At 42.7% G+C, this 25,244-nt stretch overlaps 1 protein-coding gene across 12 annotated transcripts in view; it reads left to right on the top strand.

Moving 5' to 3' along the window:
* Nedd4l (NEDD4 like E3 ubiquitin protein ligase) overlaps window positions 1-25,244 on the top strand; it is a 297,017-nt gene that overhangs the window by 196,675 nt on the left and 75,098 nt on the right. For all 12 annotated transcript variants that reach the window (XM_074069742.1, XM_074069745.1, XM_074069743.1 and 9 more), the window contains one exon: window positions 23,418-23,468. In XM_074069742.1, coding sequence (XP_073925843.1) covers window positions 23,418-23,468 — 51 coding nt within the window. The remainder of the gene's footprint in view (window positions 1-23,417; window positions 23,469-25,244) is intronic.

The raw sequence follows: 25,244 nt of genomic DNA, 5'->3' as shown, positions 1-25,244 counted from the left end.
ACCCAGCTCTGGGGTCCACAAGGCATGCCACCCACACTCTTTCAGGACTGAGATGTGTGTAGCTGGCAGATGCCTTTTGAAGCTACAAGAGGAACCTATTGATACCAGAGGGCTTCAACTGCAAAGGCATGCAGAAAATTAAACCAGATGTTCCCTCTCAGTCCCAGTGGCTGTCAGGACCTCTCAGATGAGCGAACCCTGAGTGGTTTTTCTGAGTTTCACATTCTCCCTGCTGGCTCTCTGTCCCCTTCTAGTAGAGTCACAGGCCTTGAGACATCCCTCCCCACACAGTCGTCCTTTCCATGGGTGGCATTTTCCCTTCAGGTATCTTGGGTGGGTGGAACTCTGCTGCCTCTGCCCTGTTGTGGTCTCTCCTTCCAGATGCCTCCTTGCCCTGCCTCTGCATCCCGCATCCCTCTTTCCTTCCCAGGGCTCTTTGGGCTGTCCCCACACAACTTGTGCATCCGCTCCTCTGCTCTCCCGTGGTATTTTATTTTTACCTTGCTCAAGGCTCATATTACATTCTGTCTTGTATTTATAGAAATTTCTATGTATGTTTCCTTTTATATCCTTCTATCTAAGCTCCAATGAGACCAGGGATTTTATGTGTTTTCTTATCCACTGTGGTCTAATATAATATTTTATGTGCCATTGAATTTTCATTAAATGTTGAATGAGTTGGTCACTATGTACCACTTGTTAGTATAAATAAGTATATGAAATTAAACTCCCTAAGGTTGATATCCTTTGGTATCTTTAGGTGTCCTTACCAGATGAATGACTTTAAATTGAACATGATGAGCAAGGTGTGACATCTTTTGGTTCAGAAAGTGTTTATCTTAAAGACACATGAATGGGTGACCATTTAATTTTTTGCTCCCTTTTATGAGTTTAGGTTACTGAGAGCCCAAAATTCATAAACTTGCCTTTGGTAAAGGATGTACCCAAAGTAATATTTTCTTCTTAAATCATTTTCTTGGGTTTTATCATATCCAACTGTGTATGGACCGGGAACTTGACATTAGTAGTTCAGATAAATTTGTCAAGCAAGACAAGAAAAGTGATATTTTATGAAGGCAGAATTGATTGGTGATTACATTGGAATGTACCATGCAGGGACTTACATTTTCAGTTCTGGAATAATTGTATCCATGGATTCTTCATTAACTATTGGATCATGTTGCCCGATTCAATTATTTTATGAAGGTGACATGAGAAATGGCTTGTGTTGTGAACAAATCGAATACCAGCAGAATTGATACACCAGTCTGGCTAGCTTCTAACTTAAAGAACAAATCATTTTTAAATAGTAATAAGTCCCCCTTTGGAATAGCAGATAGATGTCATCCGTTGGCTTACAGGATAATTGTGCATCCATGCTGACATTGTTAAAAGGTGCAGTAATTTTAATGACCCAGGCTGTGTACAATACAGCTCCTGCTTCTTAAGTATACCTCAGCCGTGTGCATGAACATGTGATAATAAACTGCCTTTTTTGCTGTTATTAATTTAAAGTTTTAATTAGCATAACCTCTTTACAAAACATCTTATTAACTTTGACTCACATATTTTCTGGCATCTAATAATGGGTTCTTCTAATTTGTTTGTTTTGTGGGATGTCCTGAATAAGGACATTTTGACATGAGGAGGTTTTTCATATACCATTTCTCTCAAGCACCACAAACATCCACTTTGCTCTGACCTGTACACCAGCCTTTCCCACTCGCACACAGGAATCTGAGGATGAATCAGTATCATCGAATGCGTGTCTCACTTTGGCTTGCTGCTTTCTCCCAAAATAAACTGAAGGGTTTCCCTCCCCACCACCTTCTGGTAACAATTTTAAAACTTAATTTAGATAGCCAGGATAAATTAGTAGGTTTTTAGAATCTGTGGTGGGATTTTTTATCAAGGCTATTGAATTTGGTTTGGCATTGACTAATTTTGTAAGGTTTTTTTTCTTTTTAGAAAAAGTTGCATCTGGAACGGGAGGGAAACACTTTTACTGAATGGCTCCAAATCCAGTGCGTTATTTTTTAACCAAGCAGCTGTTCACACAGATTTCTTAGGAAGTGGCTAAATAAAATTACCGCAGTTCTGAAATGAACAGATACCGATGCTCTTTCAAAACTAGCAACTGAGACTATGTGATTTCACTGTTGCAAGGACTTGTTTTTCTGGGACAGTCTCACTGTTTCACATTCTGTTATTAAACCTGCAGACAAGGTTGATTTCTTTTTATTTTCCCTTCATGTTTTGAGATTATTGGTGAAAGCAGTTAAGGTGATTTTCAATTGTGTGTATGTGTTCTGTTTCTAACTAATGGTCTCTTGTTATTTTGGCAATATTAAAATAACTTCTATCATAAAAGCAGCCACAATAAAACCTTCAGGTATTTGAATGGCCAGTGGAGATTTTTCACAAATAGATTTTGTACTGTGGAGCACTGTTAGATTCAGAACAGAATGAAGCAGAAGATACAGAAATTTCACAGCGAGCCTCCAACCTACACACACACATAGCCTCCCCCATTGTCAGTATCCCACTGGCCATGGTCCATTTTGACAGTTGATGAACCTATGCTGACACAATGAGTCAGTGTCACCCAGAGTCCATAGATAACATTAGGAGTCCCTCATGGTGTGCTACCTCTGTAGGTTTGAACAAATGTATAATAACACGTGTCCTCATTGCAGTGTCATAGACAATACTTTCTCTGCCTTAAAAATCCCATGAGTTCTGCCTGATCGTTCACCTCCAGCAGCCACCGATCTTCCGCCACCTCTACACTTTTGCCTTTTTCAGACTATCATATCATTGCAATCATATAGCATGCTGCCGTGTAAACCGGCTTCTTTCACTGAATAATGTGCCTTTACGTTTCCTCTGTGTCTTTTTGTGGCTTGATGGCTCATTTCCCTCCGCACAGAATAATACTCCATTGTTTCCGGATATGCCACTACATACTCAGTCATCACCTACTGAAGGTCATCTTGGTTTCTTCCAAGTTTGGCACTTGTAAATAATGATATATGAGCTTTTAAAAAATCAAAACTTGACTGCTTCAGCATGTACAGTATCTCATTGACCAGGTAGCCTCAGAAAGTACAACCTCATGAGTTCAGCATCACGTTCTGAGCAGTACAGTGTTGGATTTCCTGCTTCTCTACAATATTGTGAAGGGAGAGCATTGCAACAGGCTTCTGTATAAATAGGTAGACAGCCACCTGCAGCTGTACCTGGGCACTCGAGGGACATACATACAAACAGGAGAGGATTTTTGAGAGGAAATACATGGCAGATGCTAGTCTCTTCAGAACCCTTCACATTTCTTGAAAGGAAAGTACAAGTTGAGTGTCCTTGATCTGAAATGCTTGGGACCAGACATGTTTGGAATTTTGGATTTGTTTTTGTTTTGGGATTTTGAAATGCTTGCATATACATAATCTTGAGGACAAGACCCGGGTCTAAAGACAGCATTCGTTTTTGTTAGGTATACTCCTTGTACACACAGCCTGCAGGTAATTTTGCACAACATTTTTAGTGCACTGTGTTTTGACTGACCCCTCACTTGACGTCCAGTGTGGAATTTTGTGGCATCTTGTTGGTGCCCCCAGAAGTGGGGGATTTCAATTTAGTAGCATTGAGGATTTGGGGGTGTCAGATCAGGAGAGCTGAGCCTGTAATTGTTTCATATAGACTTTTCAAGGAGTTTGGTTTGGCAGGTAGAGTAGTACATTTTTGCTTGTGGCCTTTGTTTTCCATAAGGGAGGTTTCTCCTGGTAGGTGAGCAGGGATTTAGACAGAAGAGTGGGGTTTCCTTTGTGTGCCGCCAACTGTAGCATGAATCAGTTGTACAACAGTTTGGGAAGACTTCCAGACAGTCTCCTAATCTCTTGTACAATTTGCACTTGACCCATGAATTGCATTTTTGGTTTTGGTGGGACAGAGGTTTCCATAGACCTCAAGGCACTGTTGGTTAGGTAGGACTTAAGCCTGGACTGGATCACTCCAGGCAGCTCAGTCTTGGAAGAGCTTCCTGGCTGCTCCAGGGACAAGTTCTCTGTTATTACCCTGTCCTTCAGTTCCTTGCCTCAAAGGAAGCAGGCTTTCACACTGATCTCTGCCTGTGTGCAAGTTTCCTAGGGCTGCTGATACAAGTTGCTATCGACTTGGCTTAAAGTCAAAGACATTCATTCCATACAAATAGGTAAAGAAACTGTCAAAATATCCCTATTTGCAGATGTCATGATCCTATACCTTAAAAGACCCAAAAAACTCTACTCAGAAGCTTCTAGACATCATCAATAGCTATAGCAAGGTAGCAGGATATAAAACCAACATAGAAAAATCATTAGCATTTCTATACACTAACAAAGAGCAAACTGAAAAAGAATGTATGAAAACAATTCCATTTACAATAGCCTCAAAAAAAATCAAATACCTAGGTGTAAACCTAACAAAAGATGTGAAAGACCTCTACAAGGAAAACTATACACTTCTTAAGAAAGAGATTGAGGAAGACTATAGAAAGTGGAGAGATCTCCCATGCTCATGGATTGGTAGAATCAACATAGTAAAAATGTCGATACTCCCAAAAGTAATCTACATGTTTAATGCAATTCCCATCAAAATTCCAACGACATTCATTAAGGAGATTGAAAAATCTACTGTTAAATTTATATGGAAACACAAGAGGCCACGAATAGCCAAGGCAATACTCAGTCAAAAGAGCAATGCTGGAGGTATCACAATACCTGACTTCAAACTATATTACAAAGCAATAACAATAAAAACAGCATGGTACTGGCACAAAAACAGACATGCAGACCAGTGGAACAGAATAGAGGACCCAGATATGAAGCCACACAACTATAAGCAACTTATCTTTGACAAAGGAGCTAAAAATATACGATGGAGAAATAGCAGCCTCTTCAACAAAAACTGCTGGCAAAACTGGTTAGCAGTCTGCAAAACACTGAAACTAGATCCATGTATATCACCCTATGCCAATATTAACTCAAAATGGATCAAGGATCTTAATATCAGACCCCAAACTCTTAAGTTGATACAAGAAAGAGTAGGAAATACTCTGGAGTTAGTAGGTATAGGTAAGAACTTTCTCAACGAAACCCCAGCAGCACAGCAACTAAGAGATAGCATAGATAAATGGGACCTCATAAAGCTAAAAAGCTTCTGTTCATCAAAAGAAATGGTCTCTAAACTGAAGAGAACACCCACAGAGTGGGAGAAAATATTTGCCAACTATACATCAGACAAAGGACTGATAACCAGAATATATAGGGAACTTAAAAAACTAAATTCTCCCAAAACTAATGAACCAATAAACAAATGGGCAAGTGAACTAAACAGAACTTTCTCAAAAGAAGAAATTCAAATGGCCAGAAAACACATGAAAAAATGCTCACCATCTCTAGCAATAAAGGAAATGCAAATTAAAACCACGCTAAGATTCCACCTCACCCCTGTTAGAATAGCCATCATCAGCAACACCACCACCAACAGGTGTTGGCGAGGATGCGGGGAAAAAGGAACCCTCTTACACTGTTGGTGGGAATGTAGACTAGTACAACCACTCTGGAAAAAAATTTGGAGGCTACTTAAAAAGCTGGACATCGATCTACCATTTGATCCAGCAATACCACTCTTGGGGATATACCCAAAAGACTGTTACTCCAGAGGCACCTGCACATCCATGTTTATTGCGGCACTATTCACAATAGCCAAGTCATGGAAACAGCCAAGATGCCCCAGCACTGACGAATGGATTAAGAAAATGTGGTATCTATACACAATGGAATTCTATGCAGCCATGAAGAAGAACGAAATGTTATCATTCGCTGGTAAATGGATGGAATTGGAGAACATCATTCTGAGTGAGGTTAGCCTGGCCCAAAAGACCAAAAATCGTATGTTCTCCCTCATATGTGGACATTAGATCAAGGGCAAACACAACAAGGGGATTGGACTATGAGCACATGATAAAAGTGAGAGCACACAAGGGAGGGGTGAGGATAGGGAAGACACCTAAAAAATCAGCTAGCATTTGTTGCCCTCAACGCAGAGAAACTAAAGCAGATACCTTAAAAGCAACTGAGGCCAATAGGAAAAGGGGACCAGGAACTAGAGAAAAGGTTAGATCAAAAAGAATTAACCTAGAAGGTAACACCCACGCACAGGAAATCAATGTGAGTCAATGCCCTGTATAGCTATCCTTATCTCAACCAGCAAAAACCCTTGTTCCTTCCTATTATTGCTTATACTCTCTCTACAACCAAATTAGAAATAAGGGCAAAATAGTTTCTGCTGGGTATTGAGGAGGGGGAGAGGGAGGGGGCGGAGTGGGTGGTAAGGGAGGGGGTGGGAGCAGAGGGGAGAAATGACCCAAGCCTTGTATGCACATATGAATAATAAAAGAAAAAGGAAAAAAAAAAAAAAGACATTCATTCCGTTCTGACAATTCTGGAGGCCAGTTCAAAGTCATTGCCACTGGACTGAAATCAGGATGCCAGCAGGGCAGCCTCCTCAGAGGCTGTGAGGATGGGGGTCTGGAGGGATGGAGACTGTATGCCTTACTGCCCCAGCTTCTGATGGTTGTTGGCATTCCTATATTTGTGGCTGTGTCCCTCAAGTCCCTGTCTCCATGGCTTTGTTGCCCCCCCTCTGTCTATGTCACAAGTCTAACTCTGCCTTCTCTTACCAGGATACTGTGGATATATTAAGGGCTGCCTACACAATTCAGGAAAATCTCATCTCAACATCCTTCATTTAATCCCACCTACAGATAATTTTGTCCATGTCAGGTAACATAGACTCCAGGCATTAGGACCTGATATCATTGCAGGCCATCACTGAGTCTGCCACATTCCCTTTTCAACAACTGTGGCATGGTTTTCAAATGACAGAGCCAAAAATCCCAATTCTGTCATGCAGGGGCCAGTCTGCCCTGAAGGTACATTGAGTGACTACTGAGAACATACTACGTGCTGGTGCCTTGCTAAGCACTGTGGGAGAGAGGGAGATACATGAACTCACCCACCCTCCTGGGGCCCTTGTGATTTTGCTGGAGGACATGTACATGTGAGGTGGTTGGTGAAGAAGCATTCCTGTTAGATCCCCAAAGCCACCAAGTGACACCCACAGTAAGGGTCTGAGCCTCTAAGCCCGCTCTCTGAGCTACATGGCTCTCTGTGTGGGGATTTGACGGGGAAGGATTTAGGAGATAGTCACATCTGGTCTACCTCTCAGCTGCTTCTCATGTCACTGCATTTTTTCCCTGGAGCCCACCTGCAGTGCCCCTTTCTCTGTGTGTGTCCTTTCTGGTGTGCTTTGATGATGCCATTGTCTGTTTGTCAGTGTCCCTTTCTCTAATGGCAGTTCAAACCCTAAAGGGCAACAACTAAGAGAATGCTTCTGTGTTAAAAGCACAATTAGAATCACCTAAATCAGTCATACAGAGTGTGAACAAGCTCAAGAAAACACATAATAGATACCTTGTTTCATCATTTTGGGTAATTTGAATTTGAGCTAGCTTGATGTGTCTGCATGAATGTCCTATGTCTTAGTCTTTATATATGTTAAATTTCTCTGAGTTGTAGTGGTTGGTATTGACAATGGTCTAGGAAGGCCTGATGTCCAGTTTAGCCATGGGATCCTGGTCATCTGTAATCTGCAGAGGCCATATACACAACCAAGTCAAGCCTGAGAGTAAGTCTTGGATCTTCCATTTCCTGACTGGCCACACTTGCTGTAGGGCTTGAGCAAGTTACTTAATTTTTCTAAATCACACTTTTCTGATCTTCAAAACGGGGCTAATAACCTTCAGGGTTGTTGGGATGATTAAACATAATAATACATGTAAAATGTTTAGACCATTGCATTAAAGTGTGTCATTGCCTTCTAGTTCCCCCTCTTTTTTTCTTAAGAAAAATGTTTATGGGTTGGGTGAATTTATTGGCTCTTTATAGCATGCACCACCCTAGGTAAGCAAATACTATTCTCTCTGGTCCCTTCCAACAAGGGCATTACAGCAAATTAAACATTTCTTAAGCTACCATTTCAACTTGGTTATAAACCAGGCTCCTAAATTACATTTTATATGACAGTGTCTCCCTGGATTTTTGTCTCCTTGACTTCTTAAATTGCAGCACGGCATATTTCTTCCAGGAAAAAGTAAAATTAGATAAATTGTTTAAGTTGCTGACCGTAGCCAATAATGATTCATAACACAAGTCTCACTTAGCAATTACAGCAATGGCAATTGCCTTCTAAATATTCCTTTAATCAAATCAGCTCCAGTGTCTGCATATACTTTTGTTTCTAAATTATAACATGTACATTTACATATATATCCCTGTGTGTGATAAGGTTTAAGAAGGCCTGTGTTTGGACACAACTTGTCTTTGTGTGAACAACAAACATTCTGAAATTCTATCATTCAGTTTAATTAAAATTCTTACTGTAATTTCAAGGGTGAAAAAGAGGACTTCCTCCTACACAGTGCTGCTAATTGTCGCTCACCGTGTGCATACTGCATGATAAGTAACTTGAGAAGGTAGCTTTGTCCCTGTGTCATCTTTTCTCTTCAGTCCCCTTTGAAAAAAAGAGAGAGGCATAAAGACAGAGCTTGGCTGAATTGAATAACTTTGATTCATTTCTTGGCTGCTAGATACCAAGGGGTTTTTTGGGGTTTTTTTTTTTTTTGGAGGGGGGAACAGGTTGATAGTTAAAAAGAAAAATACATTATGTACTGAATCAAAAACAGCTTTTCCATATCTTTGTATATACTGAATGTATTTTAGCTTCTGTTTGAAACTTGACTCTGAAACGAGTTGCTATCACTGTGGCTTTGAATTGCCACTGGCTTTAAATGGTTTCCATGGGTAGGTAGAATCCATTTACTCACACACGGACAGCTTTTACAGGTGTGATCTGAAACATATGTAATCAAGTTTTATTTCACTCATAAAATAGATATACCACCCCCTCACATGCACTCTGGCCCATTGGGAGAAGAACTGAGGAGGGTGTGTATGGAGAGTATAGAAAAAGCCCTCTAGTTTTAAGAATCTTGTGACCAACCGTTTTCAGTCTTTCTCAAGACAGCATCAAAAGTAAGGCTCAAATTTAAAATTTACTCTCCAATTGTACTTAAATGGTCATTTGTGATTTTCCACAGATCCTAATGACTATTCAAGGAATGGGCAAGGATGCTCCTATATCTGAGTAAGATTTTTCATCCAGAAAAAAAAAAAAACAAGAAAACACACACACAGAACTGAGACTTTTACTTCCTGATGGGTCAGAGTTTACCGACACCGCTTACCGACTGTGTGACCTTAGACAAGTCACTGGGCTTTTGGTGTTGTAGCTTGCTCTTCAATAATATGGGGATAGTATCTTCCTTATAAGGCTGTTGTGAGGGTAAGTGAGGTAAGTTACATGAAAAACTTGGAATACTTCATACCTTAATAGTCACTCAGCGAGTACCTTATATAAGCTGATTGTTGTCAGTTCAGAGCTGAAAATTGTGCCTTGCAAACTGGAGAATTACTGCCTATAACCTAAATAGACATTTTTACAGCATTTTGTCTGTTTGAGTCCAAATACCAAGTATTTGGGTCCAGTACAACTTCCATCTGGTACACCATCCTCTTCCAGGTCACTCTCACACCAGCCTGCTCTCAGGGCTATCCTTATTGTCTTCACTTTACAGATGAAGAAACTCATCTCAAGGAAGTAACTGCCTAGAGTCCCCCATCCAGCACTATGCAGTGTTGGAAGGAACACACAGTCATACCACAGAGCTGCACGTGGCACTACCTGCTATAGTTCTGGATTGTTCTGTCTGCAGAGGCCATGCTTGGCCTTTGTTTGGATGTGGCAGTCAAGCTGTACCAGCTCAGTTTCCTGTGGTGTTCCTGAAGCCCCCAGTACATGCAGGGCACTTTAGGTACCCACAGTTCCTGGATGGCGTGTGCACCAGGAGCAGCTCTCTACTTTGCTAGGGGCCCCCCTCAGTTTCTGAATTGGAAGTAGGCAAAAATTCCTTGATTTACAGAAATATTTGTTAATATTTTGTCCAAATTGATGATAAGAGCAAGGAAAACCAATATTACTGCAAAATTTATCACCTATCCCTATGCACATATAAACAACCTTTAGAATTCGCTAGTCCGCCCCCACACTTTGTAATGGAAACAACATGACACAGAGGTTTTAAGTATTTCTTGGGTTCCATGGTTAGAAACCTAGGTCCCCTTGACTCCTTTAGTATTCTTTCCTTTGCACAGTGGGGGCCAAAAAACATTCAATGACAAAAGTAGGTAAAAGAATGGCAATTTGAAACTCATTTAAATATTTGAATTTATCTGTCTAGTTCAGAGTGGTTGATTTCTAGGTTATTGCTGTTCATTGACTCCCTTCTGTCTCGTGTTCAGCCCATAAATGTGGTCATGAGAAGTTTAATTTTACTGAAATAACACTGCTTCAACCAGTGGAAAGGTTGGGGATTACGTGACAATCCTTCTCTGTGGTTTACAGCTGAGAGTACAGCGATCATGTCACTCTTCTCATTTTCTTTCAGGGAGGTCCCCTGTAGAATAACAATTTAATTTACCTCTAAGGCACCTAGTGTACCCAAGGCCATGTGCTGGTTCTGTGCGAATTGTTTCATGGTTCTAGTAATAAAGCATTAGATTACAGACTATGGTTCTCTACGTTGTTGCTGCTCAGAGAGGTTAGGGGTTTCAGAGAGCATCTGAGCTGTTCTGTCTGGTTCCTCAATTGTTGGAGTAGCCTGTGCTTTTTCAAGCCGGGGTCTGAAAATTGCAGGATAAAAAACATAGTGTGGGTGTTCTTGAAGCCTTTGTTCTACACAAAGGTTTTTTGGGGAAAAATCAGGACTTATATTCAGATCAGCCACTGAAATATCATGGAGTTGAATGCAGAATTCTCATTAATATTTGACCCAGAAATCTTGCCCTGGCCCCAAGCTCAGCTCTAGTTGCAGCTTACCTCTGTTGTCAATCATTGTCCACTTGCCCTGCAAGTGACTCACAGAGGTGCCTACCGGTGTGCACCTGGTGAGTGAAAGGGGCTTGTCATATCCCCGGTTACCCGAGCTGATGGGGGTGTTTGCTAAGAACCTTGGCATTGGCTTAGAGTGTTAAGTGAAGCTCTTAGGTTAGTGCTACTTGGTGCCGCAGGTATGTTGTAGATTATGTAGACCTTCTCCAGCCTAGGGATTGCTATTAATGTTTTGTCCAGGAATATAGTCTTCATGTTCCAAACAACCAGCACATTTGTACAGGACTCTCCAGTGTAGATTGTTTATAAGTTGAGGATGCTTCTCACCAGATCATCTTTCAAAGAAAAGAAAGAGGAAAGGGGTCATTCCTAAATCCCAAGAGCGTGTTCTCACCTTGAGTTTAGACCAAGCTCCCGAGTCTTCTTTAATCTTGCGTCTTGGTCTTTGTATTTCATGGCATTTCTTTGTATATTTACTTTTAAGGTGTAATTAACTTTGTAATGTGTCATTCCATTTTTAAAAGTCCTTTCAATAATTCTGCCCCCACAGGAAAGAGTAGGGCTTTTCAAACTGTACATGTTGAACTCATTGCAATACAGGAGGAGCTCTTTGATTGGAGACCAGACTAACTCACCCACTGGGGTGCTGAAAATAGCTGTGTGTTTTCCAGTTGGCCAGTCCTGGCAGGAACTCACTGCTCCTCCTCGTTCTCAACAGTGGATTTAAAATTCTGCAGTAGTGCTATCACATTCAATAGCAGCTTGCACTAGCCTGCCACATCCACTGACATCTGAAGTAGTCAATGGCTTATTACATAGGAAGTACAAGTGGCCATCCGTTTCCAGATGAGGAATCTGGTCACAAAAGGCTTGGTGCCCAATGTCATCCAGCTAGTTAGTTCCTGAACCATGACCAGAGTTCCAAACTCCGTGCTAGCACTCTTTCCCTAAGCCTGTGAGACAGCATCTGTGCATGTAGACTGTGCACTTTGCACAGGCAGTGATTCCTTTACCTCTTTCATCTTGAGTTACCAGTGCAGGGCACACAGTGCAACAGATGTGGGTTTCGGGACTGGCAAGAGAGAGGCATCAGAGTACAAAGTTTAATTAGGCGCTCACTGTAAGTGTTGGAATACCCTGTTCTTGGGCTTCACCGGCCTCATCCCTGGTGGGTTTTCCAAATAACTGGCTGCACCTACTTCTTACAGGCATGGGCACTTGGCTTGTAATGGCTCGTGATTCTTGGAAAAGTCACCAGAGAGTAAGTTTGGTGCCTGTTATGCTAATTCTAATTGTCTTTAGTTGTTTGATTGTTGAAGATTTAAAGGGAGTATCGGAGCATTTTTTTCCTCTGTGACTTTTATCTAAAGTACTCACCCATTCCCTCTCCCACTTTCCTGGACCTTCCTGGCTTTGACAGAAACCCCACTATGTGTTCCCAGTTACAGTTCTACCCAAATATGGCTCCTTGTTCTGGAAACTACTTTTGCTGGTTACTTTACACACAACTCTTGTCAGACAAGGACCTTGGCCCTTGGTCTCAGCATCTCAGGGGTTTCCTGGTAGCCACATGCTCTGTGTTGTACCCATTAATTAGGAAATAGTCTGGTGTGTGGAGCATTGCTTGCAGAATTTTTTTTTTTAAGTAGTTTGGAGGCTGGAAACCAGCTGGAGAATAAGGACATACCTCTCTTTAAATAAGTAATCAAGCCATCCTGCTCTGTGGTAGAGCTATTGGTCCCCAAGAAATATGTACTAGAAACAAGTGACTCTAAGTGTTAGAGTAAGAGAGACTGGGTTCAAGTCTTAGTCCTGCTGCCTTCTCGTCACAAAGGCTTACATTACTCTTCCTTCTTCCCTGGTGTTTCAAAGAGATGAAAGTTAATGAAAATTAGGTCATTTACATGAAATTTCCCAAAGATGGACCCAACACTTTACAGAGCAGAAGGGAGAGAAAAGGCATCGGACAGTGGTGCTCAACTGGGAACATTTTGCTTCTACCCAGGTGGGAACATTTTTGATTGTCACAAGTCAGAGACAAGAGCTGCTATGGGATTAGTGGGCAGAAGCCAGAAATGCTGCTGCACAGGCTATAAAACACAGAATAGTTCTTTCCAACTCAAAATGCTAATGGTGCCAACTTTGAGAAACCTTGGTAAAAATAACATTTATTGAAAGTAATTGACTCACTTACTACCAATTTTACTGTCCAAGATAAAGCTGTTTTTGTCTTTACATTATGAAGAGGTTGACCTTTGGTGGTGATGGCAAAGATGAGGCACCTTTGGTGCCTTTGATTATTCAGCTCCTTGCAGGTAGACATGGGATTTGTGTGTCCAAAACCCATCCTCTCTCTGCTGGTGCTATTGGTGGTGAGCACCTCCTGCCCAACTGACGATGTTAGTGATGGTGAATAGGCACTTGATAGCGTCAGCGAGAAAGACAAGCCTCAGATGTGTGTGGCACTAAATGACTTTTGATGTCCCTTCTAAGGATCACATCCTCTGATTCTATTTTGAAACAGGATTTGTCTTTTTAGTCCTAATATTAGAGTGGCAGGCAGATATCCCTTGGCCACAACCAGCAAAATCCCTGTGCTTTGTCTGTGCACCTGTGGTCTTTTTCCTATTAATATCCCAGCCCTATCAGGCCAGCGGGCTAGGGCTCCAAACAGGGGCAGCCAAAAGTGTAGCCCCTCCCTTGTCGCCTCCACATTCCAGGCCCAGCAGTTATTTTTACCACATGTGTAAATGGGTCCACCTATTTCTCATTTGGGAGGACAGCAGAGACACCGAAGGGGTAAGAGAAAGGAACTTTATACTTTTAGAGGTTGCAATTCAATACCAGTTCACTACCATGTAACTCCAGCAGTTTCACAAGCAATTAGTTTCTCTTTTGTAGACAGGGAAAACCAAGAGGTATATCTGCACTTGTCAACTCTGGCCAGAGAGCTTTTGAAGCACACCAGCATCTGAGCCCCACCACCAGAAATGTATTTGTCCAAGATGAGGTGTGTGGTGTGCTTTTAGAACTTTGTGGATGATTCCATTGTGTCACACTTGAGTCCTGCTCACCTGCCCGGGGGCCTGTGGGTGTTACTTTGTCCTAGAGAGACTAGAAGACTGACTGGGCCTTGCTACCCAGTCAAAGGTGGCCTATACTCTGTGCTATACATCTGCTATAGCCCAAAATTAATTTTTTCCTTGGAAAGCTTTAGTTTAAATGTTTTACTGTCAGGAGAAATGTCTAATTAAGATACATTGCTTTGTTTTTCCCCAAAATTCTGTAGATTCACTGTCCAGGTTCTTTCTCACCGGCATTCTATGTGGAAAGGAGAAATTTCTCTTTTCCATTTTTCTTTTCTGCCCTTGGAGGAGGAAGCTTTAAAGGAAGTTTTGAAGGAAACTTTTTAATTGCCTAGCCAATGGCCTGACTCTGTAATAGATTTTATGCTTTTAAACAACCTCCAAACATTTTTGCTCAGTGGACCCCCTAAAGAATTTCAAAACCTGTTTCTCATACATTTTTAAAGTTGGCACGTATAATTTATCAGTAGTTCAATAAGTTATTAGTCCAATAGTGGTGAAAAACGTAATTTGAGGCATACTGAATATTTCATGTGTGCTTTAAACATATTTCATCCAGTACATCAGATAATTTAGTCTTATGATCTCATTTTATGGCAAACATCTACCATAAGTTGAATTAACAAAGTCAGTCCTCATTGTTAAATCAGTCAGACACAGGGGCTTATTTTGTGCCAAAAAAAACATTTGCCTGAGTCTTTTCAAATAAGCAAGGTTGAAGTGTAGCTCAAGCAATAGAGTATCTGCCTAGCAAGTGCAAAGTTGAGAGAGAAAGAAAACCAGAAAAACGGGCAGATGGATGGTAGATATGTAAGATGTTACATACATCAAATACATCTCCTTTGCATCCTCTCAATTCTATTTGTACCCTTGAGAGCCATGCATTTTCCAACTATCCCTTCATTTTGGATCCAGAGGGTTTTATACCCACCAAGATGAACTGTGGTGAGACTGAGAATAAGAACTACATCTTCTTCAGAAAGCCCAACAAGGGAGATTGTAATGTGGAAAGGAGGAGCCAGAAAGGAGAGGCATCAAAAGGCAGGCACTGTTCTCAGGAAGCTCAGCTAAAGGGAAGAGGATATGGAGGGATCTAGATGATTTATTTAGAATTGTCATGTCCAAGTGCCCTGGGAAGTCTTCATGTGTCCCCAAGGTGTGCATGCTCCCAGAGAGCTTTGCTTTAAAAACTGTGGGGGTAGAATGATAAGGTAAATTTAAACCAGTCAGTTCCATTTCTTTTTCAAGCTCCTACCTCGCTCAACTCACGTTTCTGTTAAAATAGATGAGGAGAAAAGGGCACGTGGGGGGATGTGCACTTGGAAAACACTGCAGGATGATGCTTCTGGGGGCTTTGCAGCCCTGGCAAGTGTAGCCCTGAGGAGCCACAGACCAGACACTGCAGCATGGCCATCTAGGATTTGCAGAGGGGGAGGGGAGCTGTTTGCGGTTTCCATGAAGACCTGGTATTGAGGTTACAGGTGCCCCCTCGTGATGGTGAGAGTGTGGGAGCTGAGCCAGGCTGCTGGGGTCGCGTTCTGCCTGCTGTGCCTGCACTTTGTGGCTGTGGGCAGGTTTATTCCTGTCCTCTGACTGGGCCTGGCACATGAGACTGAGTCTCACGTGAGCTCACATTGCTTTCAGTGTTGAGTTCTCCCGAGTGCAGAGATGTTACTGCAGCCAGTGCTCCTGTTGTGAGGCTGTTTTAATGGAGCCCTTAGAAAACGTCACTTAGTGTCCTTGTGCAAACCTGTGTGATTGTAGTTCAGAGTCTTCAGTCACTACAGATCCAAGTCTGCAAGCACACTGGTGCCTTAACCTCATTGTATAACCCAGTTGCTGGCTTGTGATATTCCATACATACAAACTGTTGCCAGCCAGGCAGCAAGGTGGGCTGCTGGCTTCATGTGCCCTGAAATGTGTCTTAAGAAGAGCTTTCACTGTGAAGTCTGGTTAAAAAAAAAAAAAAAAATCAAAATAGAGCAATGGGCATTGAATCCATGATATGTTTGGATTCGCTTTTCCTCTTTTATCTAGTTTGTTCCCTGAGTCTGCATTGGTTACTAAGGGTGTCTATAGTTAATTTTCTGAGGTTATTAACATCTGTTCTTTGATAGCTAAATTCAGAGAGAAAGTATAGAATTCTTTTGTCCTTGTACATTGAATATTAAATTTGCTTGTAGAATATTTGATTTTAAAACTTCTCCAGAGAAGAAATGAGACATGTATCCTGAGAAAATTATCCTGAAGTCTTGAGAATTCCAGACAAATGGTACCGTAAAACCAGAAGCACAAAATTAAACAAATGTTGTGTCATTAAATGAACCCAAGGACACATTTTCATTTAAATTAACTTTAAAAAGTTCAATCTCTGATCAGTTTGCTTTGTAACAAGTAGAATACAAGACAGTGTTTACCTTATTTATAGCAGGTAAGGTTGATTAAGTTTTTTTTTAGTTTATTCAGCAAATTTAACATTCCTTTCACAAAGAGGCCAGGTAGCAGTGACATAAATAAGAGAGAGTAATGCCTCAGGTTACATTTGCATTATTTTTACAAAGACAGATTGCTTTGCAAGACATGTTGATGGCCTTTGCCCGGAAGCTTTGAGCAGCTGGACAGCTTTTGAGCCGATGTAGTAACTATAATGCCAGGTCCTGCTGCAGAACCTGGAAGAGTGACAAACAGTGGCCTCTTCTTCCTGTGAAAAGATGCAGAACTGTAGACCACAATCAGTTCTCCTAGTCTGTAACCATGCATGTCTGGCCAGGGAGGACTTGTCTGCACAGACGGGGAAGGGAAGGTGACCGTGGACACTAACCAAACCTGTGCCCCTAACAGCCCCACTGCCAGGTGGTCCTGCACTTGGTGGGAACCTTGGCAACCAGGGTGCATGTCCATCCACCATCTTCCAGGTTTGCATTATTTCAACATCAGGTGGGGAGCATTGATTGCTAAGGATTACCGATGGGCACTGTGAGGGTTGTCTCACCCTGCTGACAAGAGAGCCCAGGAGCAGACTTCTGGTGGATAGGTGCCAAGCCTTCAATGTCAGAGGGGCTGGACCTCCTGGTGCCTCGGCTGAGTGACCTCAGCTCTCCTCAGTGCATCCTTTCCCCCAGCCAGTCATCTGTTTAATGCCTTCATGTGCCTTCTCTCAACCTAAGCAAGCCACCTGGGGCCTTCAAGACCCAGCCTCTAGGTTAGTTCTTCTTGATCTAACCTTTTCGCTAGTTCCTGGTCCCCTTCTCCTATTGGCCTCAGTTGCTTTTAAGGTATCTGCTTTAGTTTCTCTGCGTTGAGGGCTAACTAATTAACCTAGAAGGTAACACACATGCACAGGAAATTAATGTGAGTCAACTCCCTGTATAGCTATCCTTATCTCAACTAGCAAAAACCCTTGTTCCTTCCTATTATTGCTTGTACTCTCTCTTTAACAAAATTAGAGATAAGGGCAAAATAGTTTCTGCCGGGTATTGAAAGGGTGGGGGGGAGAGGGAGGGGGTGGAGTGGGTGGTAAGGGAGGGGGTGGGGGCAGGGGGGAGAAATGACCCAAGCATTGTATGCACATATGAATAATAAAAAAATAAAAATTAAAAAAAAAAAAAGACCCAGCCTCCAGGTCTCTTCCAGCTGTACCCCAGTAGCCCACACTTCAGTGACACGTGGCCTTCTGCTTTCCCCTCCTGCAGGTCTTCATACCTCACAGCTTGGGCCTCATGCTTCTGCTGTAGCCCATTGTCTTTCCTCCCCCAAACTCCTGCTTCATGACCCCGCTCAGAGGTTCCATCCTCTCTGAAGCCATCCTAACCTTGGTCCAAGGCAGAATGAGCCACTCCCTACCTCCTGGGGAGTCCTGTGGCTCTTTCTCTATGATGGAGCTGCTCCCACTTACCCAGAGCTGCAAGAGCTTCCTCCCATGCTGAGGACCACTGGGAATGGAGCACTAGAAACGCAGGCTGTCCAAACTGAAAGGAGCTGAGCAGTGTGTCCTTGCCTGGAGCTCGCAAGGTCTGAGCTCAGCAGAGCTATTCACACTCCATGCCTGGTTCCCAGAGTTCCTTCCCAGCACATGCCACCTGCGAATTTACTGCGCGTCAAATTCTAATGATCAAGTGCTTCTTTTGTGAAAATGGTTCTCTGTTGACACTGCAACTGGAATGAGCTTATATTTGAGGGAGGGCTGAGTGTTCTCGAACTCCGTCCAACCTCCCAGAGGGAGAGGACCATCAAGCACATCTCATCCTGATGTCGCAGTCAGTCATTCCCGGAACAACTGGGATCCCATTTGAGCCCTCCAAGGAGTGTCTTCTCTCAGCCCAGTGATGCTTGAGACCACAGCCAGCCTGCACCGTGGGGACACTGGAGTGGGTACCAGCAGCTGCTCCTTGCGCCATCCACCTCTCTACACCTTCTGTTTTTGTGTTTTCTGAATTTTAAGAAAAGCATCCTCCAACATAGGTGGTTTTCCTAGCAGCAGATAAAGCCATCATGGCATTGTTCTGCCCACCTGCCCAGCGTGGTTTTACTCAGACCTCTTAAGGTCCTGTGAGTTTGTTCTGAGAGTTTATTGACAAGAAAGTCTAGTTCATTGTTATAAATCGGGCCAGTGTCTCCAGGACACACCCTAGTCTCTTTTAGAGAGTGGCATATTTCTGCCCTTCCCTCTAGAAACTAAATAGCATGTGAAAACCATTTTCGTGTGTGTGTGTGTTTATAATTTTTTTAATAAGATACCTGAGATTGGTTTGGCTTTGTGTTCTGGTACTTATGACGTGAATTGGTTAAGAGCACGTGCATTCAGAGGACATCTCATCATGGAATTCTTCAGTAGATATCATACAACTGTTGTTTGATTAAGGTAACTTTGATGATATATTTCAAACCAATTTGCCTTGAAGCCAGAGCCCATGTGGAAAATGGGGGCTCATGCTGTGGGGGGAGGTGGAGCAGGGCTCCTGCAGTAGGACGTGGGCAAGGGGCTCACACAATGCAGAGTGGTGGAGGCCACCCTCCTCTCGGTGTCTTGAGCAACAGCTGCTCTCCTGTCTGCATGATGGAGGCCAATGTGCCTGACAAGTGGAAGGAGAAACAAGCATCCTATTCTGTTGTCAAGCCTATGCTGACAAAGCTGGTGCCATGCTCTAGTGAGGAATGAGATGGGGTCTGAAGAAAGAATTCATCCAGACATTCAAGTGACTCTCCCAGGCACTAAGCTGGGAGTGTCACTGTGTTTGGAACATTTGGTCTAAAAGGCTTCTGTGAAAGTTACTCAAGCTGAAAAGGTAATTCTGAATGCAAGCTTCTGAAGTTGCTCCAAAAATAAAATGATCCCTGTCTCATTGTTGTGGTGCTGGGGAACCACGTGCATGGCAAATGGCAGCATGCAGAGGTTGTGCTATGGAGTGAGTGGGAAAGCGGAGGTCCTTTTTCTGACTTACCTTTTAGAAGCAGGTGTGGTGCTCACCTTAATGTGTAGCATACAGAGGTGGACCCATACGCTATATTCTTAAATTCTATTCTCTAGCTGATCTTATAAATTCTGGATACTTGTGTGTGTCCTAAGAAATTCTGAGATTTTGGGAATTACTACCTAGAGATTTTCAGGAGAAAACTTCAGACAACAGGTAGTCCTGGCTGCTTTGCATTTTCTGTAGTTGAGTGACATTCACATTTTTTGATGGTATCACACACAAAAAAATGCATCTTAATAACCACTTAGTATATATGTTTATTTATGGAGGCAATTGAAAAAGTTTCTCAGAACTACTTACTTGTATTTCTTTGAGGCACCAGTATTTTCTATTCTACTTAATTTTTTAAAAGTTGGAGACTGGGGATGTAGCTTAGTGGTAGAGCACTTGCCTAGCACACACAAGGCCTTGGGTTCCCCATCCCCAGCACGGGGGGGGGGGGGAATTGCTTATTTATTGTAAACAACTATAGGGTTAAAACCACTGTCGTACATTGTGATCCTTAGGCATACTTCCTGGCCTGGTCACTTTCCTCCCTGATGTCAACAGAGGAAGCTGGGGAATGTGGGTAGGGTTATAGGGGCCTAGTGAGATTTCAGTTCCATCCTCAAGTGCAGCCTTAACCCAAAGAAGAGTCTGTACAGCCCTTTGAGTGAATGTGTTCTCTGAGTAACTGAGTCTTGTATTTTGAGGACAGAGAAGCCTGGCATCCACTCGGGTACCAGCAGCTCTTACTAGTGTGTCTAGTAAGAGCTAGACACACTAAGAAAAGCATACTATTTTACCACTTAAAAATAACCACAGAAATGCCAGTATTCACCTTGAGTTGAAGTTAATTTGGTTTTTGCAGCTTCTTGTAATTAACATGATGTTTGATGTAAATAGTCTTGTAATGCAAATTATTAAAAGTTGATTTGATTAATGTGTTTTTATACCATTGGTATAAAATGTCACACTGTGGTAGGAATGACCTAATGATGTTTGTGGTGGCCTCAGACACTGTGTCTCTAGGGCTCAGGTGGGATTCTGCACACATCCTATATCCCTGACCTGTAACTGTCACACAGTTACAAGTTGTGACAATTGGATTTCCTTCCACAGACCTGCTCCCCCTCTGAAATATAGGCCTCCAACAGACTTGCTCACACCCCCTGCATCTCTTTTGCAGTGCTGAGTGCATTTTGAAAACCTCATATAGGGGTTGGAAATGTAGCCCAGTGGTAGAGAACTTGACTAGGATGACTGAGGCCTGAAATTCAATCCTGTAATGGGGGAAGAAAAATATTTTCCTTCTCGATCTTTCTCTGGTTTTGATAACAATGGGGTATTTTGAGCCCTAGATCTGTCATCCAGACACATCTTTTCATTGACTGGTAGGATGCTGTCTTAAAGGCCATTCATTTTTGACCACATGCTGTCCTGGACTTAATTCCTTTTCATCTCCCTTGATGTAAATCTGTAAGAGCCTTCAGTTTCCTTTAATGGTGAGGTTCCTTTGTCTTTGGTTGTTTTAGAAATTATTGTTTCAATGTAGTAAGGAATCTAGAAAGGTAGGAGCGGGTTTCTCACCTTCATAGTGCCTTGGGAAATTCAATCAACTTTTATTTGAGGCAAGAGCAGGTGGAAAGTGCAGTATAAGAGGTGACATGCCTAGTGAGCAATTTGACAGAACCCCCTAAAGTTGCCTCAGTCTGGGCTGTAATTAGAATTCCTCTGGTCCCCCCACACTGGATAGCGAGCACCCCAGGAGTACCCTGAGCTAGAGCAGGCCTTGCTTTCCTGCCACTCACAGATGCAATAGCATATGGGTTATGAATGAGCTTGGGAACCAAGCCTGCCCAGGTAGGAGCCTGGGATTTCCCTTCTACAGTGGGCACAGTGAGTGCGCCTGCCTCCTCAAGTTGCTGCCTGGGCACAGAGCCTGCCTGCAGTGAGCACTGTGGAAAGATTTGCTGCTGTAGACCTTAGCACTGGGCGTCTGGCTTTGGGCATCTGGACAGAGTCAAACTCACTTGATCAGTTTAGAACTCTAATGTCTCCCTAGAGAAACAGCAGGAGCACATGGACATTTTGTGAATTTTTGCTAAAATGTACTTGGGTTCATGATTCATAAGTAGCCTTTTCCATAGCAGGCTGTGAAACAGTGTTTTAAATACTGTCTCCTGATGATCACATCCTGTGTCCTAGTTCTTCACACATCAGGGGAGGAGCAGGGGGAGGAAATGGAGCTGTACACATTATTTATGGCCAATATTCAATAAACTTCCATTTCTTTTTGATGGTGTAGTTAGCTGACATTTACACCAACTTTATTTTAACAGGCTCAGCCAAATAGAGGATGAACAAGCACGCTCCCCAACTCCTTGTGTGTCTCTCATAGGTGTGAGTCACTGTGGGGGTGGGGGGATGGATCTGCGAGCTGGGCAGCAAAGCTGTGGTTATTTTCCAGGCTTTCTGCTGACTGGTGCTCTTGGTAAAATACACAGAGCTTATTGGCATCTCCCTCGCAGACTTATGCTGGGTGATGTGTTTCTGGGTGGGGTTGTAGCAGATCGAACTGAGAGAATAACAAGAACTGAAATCTCATCAGAAGGATTAGGACGAGTCTCATTTTTCATGCATACCAACCAGTGCTAACTTTGATTTTTCATTAGCCTTCATGCATCATTCAGAGGAGAGAGATGGCTTTCTAGTTAATGAAATTTTTAAACTATCTAAAAGGAAATTCCTAAACCCAGAGCAAATCATTTCCATAAATCTTGTTCATATTTACCTGCTGCTGAATAGAAGAGGTTTTTTCCAAGTACTTTTGGAAAGTAGTTTCTATAAATTAGACTATTTCTCAGTAAACCAGCCAAGCAAAAACAAGAGCCCAGGATTCAGAAAAGAAGCTTGGGATGCTCTTTTGGCTTTTCCTCAACTAGCTGTGGGACAGATTTGACTACATGTAAAGAACTTTCCAGTTTGTGTGCATTTCTTGTACTCTTATGGTGGAAACAGCTGCATATTTCAACATGAGGGTGGCAGAAGTCATTGTCTTCTGATTTGTGCCTTGAATCATTTGAGCAGTAGAGGTCAGGCCACAAGCACTGAAACTGCAGGGCACAGTGTGGCACCTGTGGTGCAGTCCAGAGAACCTGGAACTTGAGTTCTCACTCCCGTGGTCTAAGAGAGGACTGGTGAGTGTCTCCTAATGAATTCCATTTAAGTTAGGAAGAAGCACACTGTATGATAATAGAGACAGCAAGGGACACACATGGCCAAATATATGGACCTAATCCCCAAAAGTAAACAGTGCGCTTACTGAATTGAAAGGGCTTTTGTTTTTCATGATGTGCATTTTATAAGATTAGTTAATAACTAAGCCTTATCTATTTCCTTAGACTCCCAGCTCTCTGGAAGCTCTTGGGTTTATAGCATATGATAAATACTTGTTATCGTGTCCCCAAAATGTGTGTACTGTCTTCTTTTTATAGAACTGTGCCCAGTCTGTCCAAAGCCTCAGTGGCCTTTATGTGTGTCCCCCTGACTGACCACAGACTCACAGCTCTGAGAGACAATTCTTTACCATTCTATTTGGACATTGGCATTAACCAGTGTCAAGCAGTTAAAGACCAGAGCGTTTCAGCTCCCAGGTCTGGTAAGGGCTCTCAGAGCCTCATCATGGCCCTCTGCCTTCAGCCCTCCCCACTGCCTCCAGTGGCAGGCCCTGGCCCTCTTGTCTCCTTCTGCAGTGAAACAGTTTTTAAGAAGTACTGACCCTGGGTGAATGGATGGTGACATTAACCCTCTGTTCTCTTCTTCACAGACACGAGACGACTTCCTGGGTCAGGTGGACGTGCCTCTTAGTCACCTTCCGGTAAGGACAGTTACATGTTCTGTGGTATATGCCATGGACTGCGCTTTTTTTAATTGTTGCCAGCTGGTCTGTCTTGATTGAGAATGGTGTTTTGTCGGTAAGATAGAGAGGCCAAAATGAAGTGTGTGTGGTCCAGCTCTCACTCCTTGTTAGAAAGTGGTCCTTTCAGAGGGTCAGAGAGACTAACTTAAATGTGAGCACCATGTGTGCAAATTGTGTAAGGTTCCTGTCAGCGTCCCCAGACCCATCTCCTTTCCACCTTAGGTTATCACGCCAAGAATAGTCTTCCATCCAGCCCTTCCTATTGTACTTGGTGCCTTTCTGCCCAAATCTGTCCTTCAGTCTGTCCTGATGGTTGCTTCCTGTTGCTAGAAGTACACACGGTGTTTCTCTCGGGTACCTCTGTACAGGCCACTGTATCCCAGGTTTGGGTTTATGACTCTCTCCATCATCATGGAGACAGAAGAGAAGACACTATTGATTCTGAGTAAACACTGCTCTAGCTTCAGAAAACATGCTCCCTTGGCATGTGCGGCACTGCACTGTTGCCTTTCTCCTTGCTCAGATGGGTGAAGCAATGGAGCCTGTGGCCTGTCACCCACATCCTGAGGCTGTACAGACAGGATGTGGGGACAGGCCTGGAGGTTTGGTGGATGTAGGGCATCCCATATCTCCGCTTCAGTTTTCCAAATTGTTGCACCCCTCCTCCTGGCCCTCCTCCCCTGGACAGCACAAAGCAACGTAAGTAGCAGCTAGGAAAGGAGAGCCAAATATTTCTGCCTTACAAGGGCATTGTGTTTTTAAATGCTTTGTATGAGCACATAGCATAAATAGTCTATAAACTAAAATGACTTAAAGCACCTAGCACATGTCTCTTGCTGTGTAGAAACCCTGGCTGTTCCCTTATGTTAGATGCCAAGAAAGACTGTGTCTTACCAGGGAAGCTTTGAAGATGTGTTGTGAAGGAATGTGATGGTAAGCAATTTACTCCTGCTCACTCAGGGGAGCTATTAAGGAAGAAAGGCTTCAAGTGCATTTCCTTCCAAGGGATTGGAAGCAGAAGTGATAGCATTGAAATATTTTTGTTTGTCTCTGTGTAAAAACCTCAAGGCTTATGGTGCCTTGAGAAAGGGTGTGAGCCTGTGTAGTGTTTCTACATCAGACCAATCCTATAAACTGACAGAAACCCGATGACTCTGTTCAGGTCACGTTGAGAGTATGTGAATGTCTCAACATTTCAAGGAAAGACTCTTCACATATTTCTGCATCAGTAGGTCCTCCGTTCCTGCTGGTCAAATTGAAGCTATAAAATCGTGCATTCAGACAATGTTGGTTGGTTGGCCATTTCTTTTGTGGGTGTCACTAACTACCGTTTTCTTTATAGTAAAAGCCACATGTTGGTCAAGAGAAATTCTTTACTAATAGTCTCTGAGAGGCACAAATGAGATTGTCAGCAACTTGCTCCAGTGAGCCCTTGTTTGGGTGATTTAGTGGTGACTGGGTTAGAAAGGTTGAATGTGGCTTCAGAGAATACAAAAATGTTCTTTAGAGATCAACTCAGTGGAAGGAATAGTTAGGCTTTGGATTTTGGATGGAGGCAAGAGTGAGCTCTCAAAGAAGGAAGTGACATTAAATCTCAGTGCTAGATTAAAGACAAGTTAATGGGGAGGTGGATATGACCAAAGTAGGTTGTATCCAAGTGTGAAAATGTCACAATGAAATGCATTCTTCTATATAATTAACATACACTATTAGAATAATAAAAGTTAGAAAGGA

Source organism: Castor canadensis, chromosome 4 (assembly GCF_047511655.1).
Source record: "Castor canadensis chromosome 4, mCasCan1.hap1v2, whole genome shotgun sequence".
Taxonomy (NCBI): Eukaryota; Metazoa; Chordata; class Mammalia; order Rodentia; family Castoridae; genus Castor; species Castor canadensis.
Note: the sequence above shows the minus strand (reverse complement) of the source record. Positions and strands in the feature narration are given on the sequence as shown.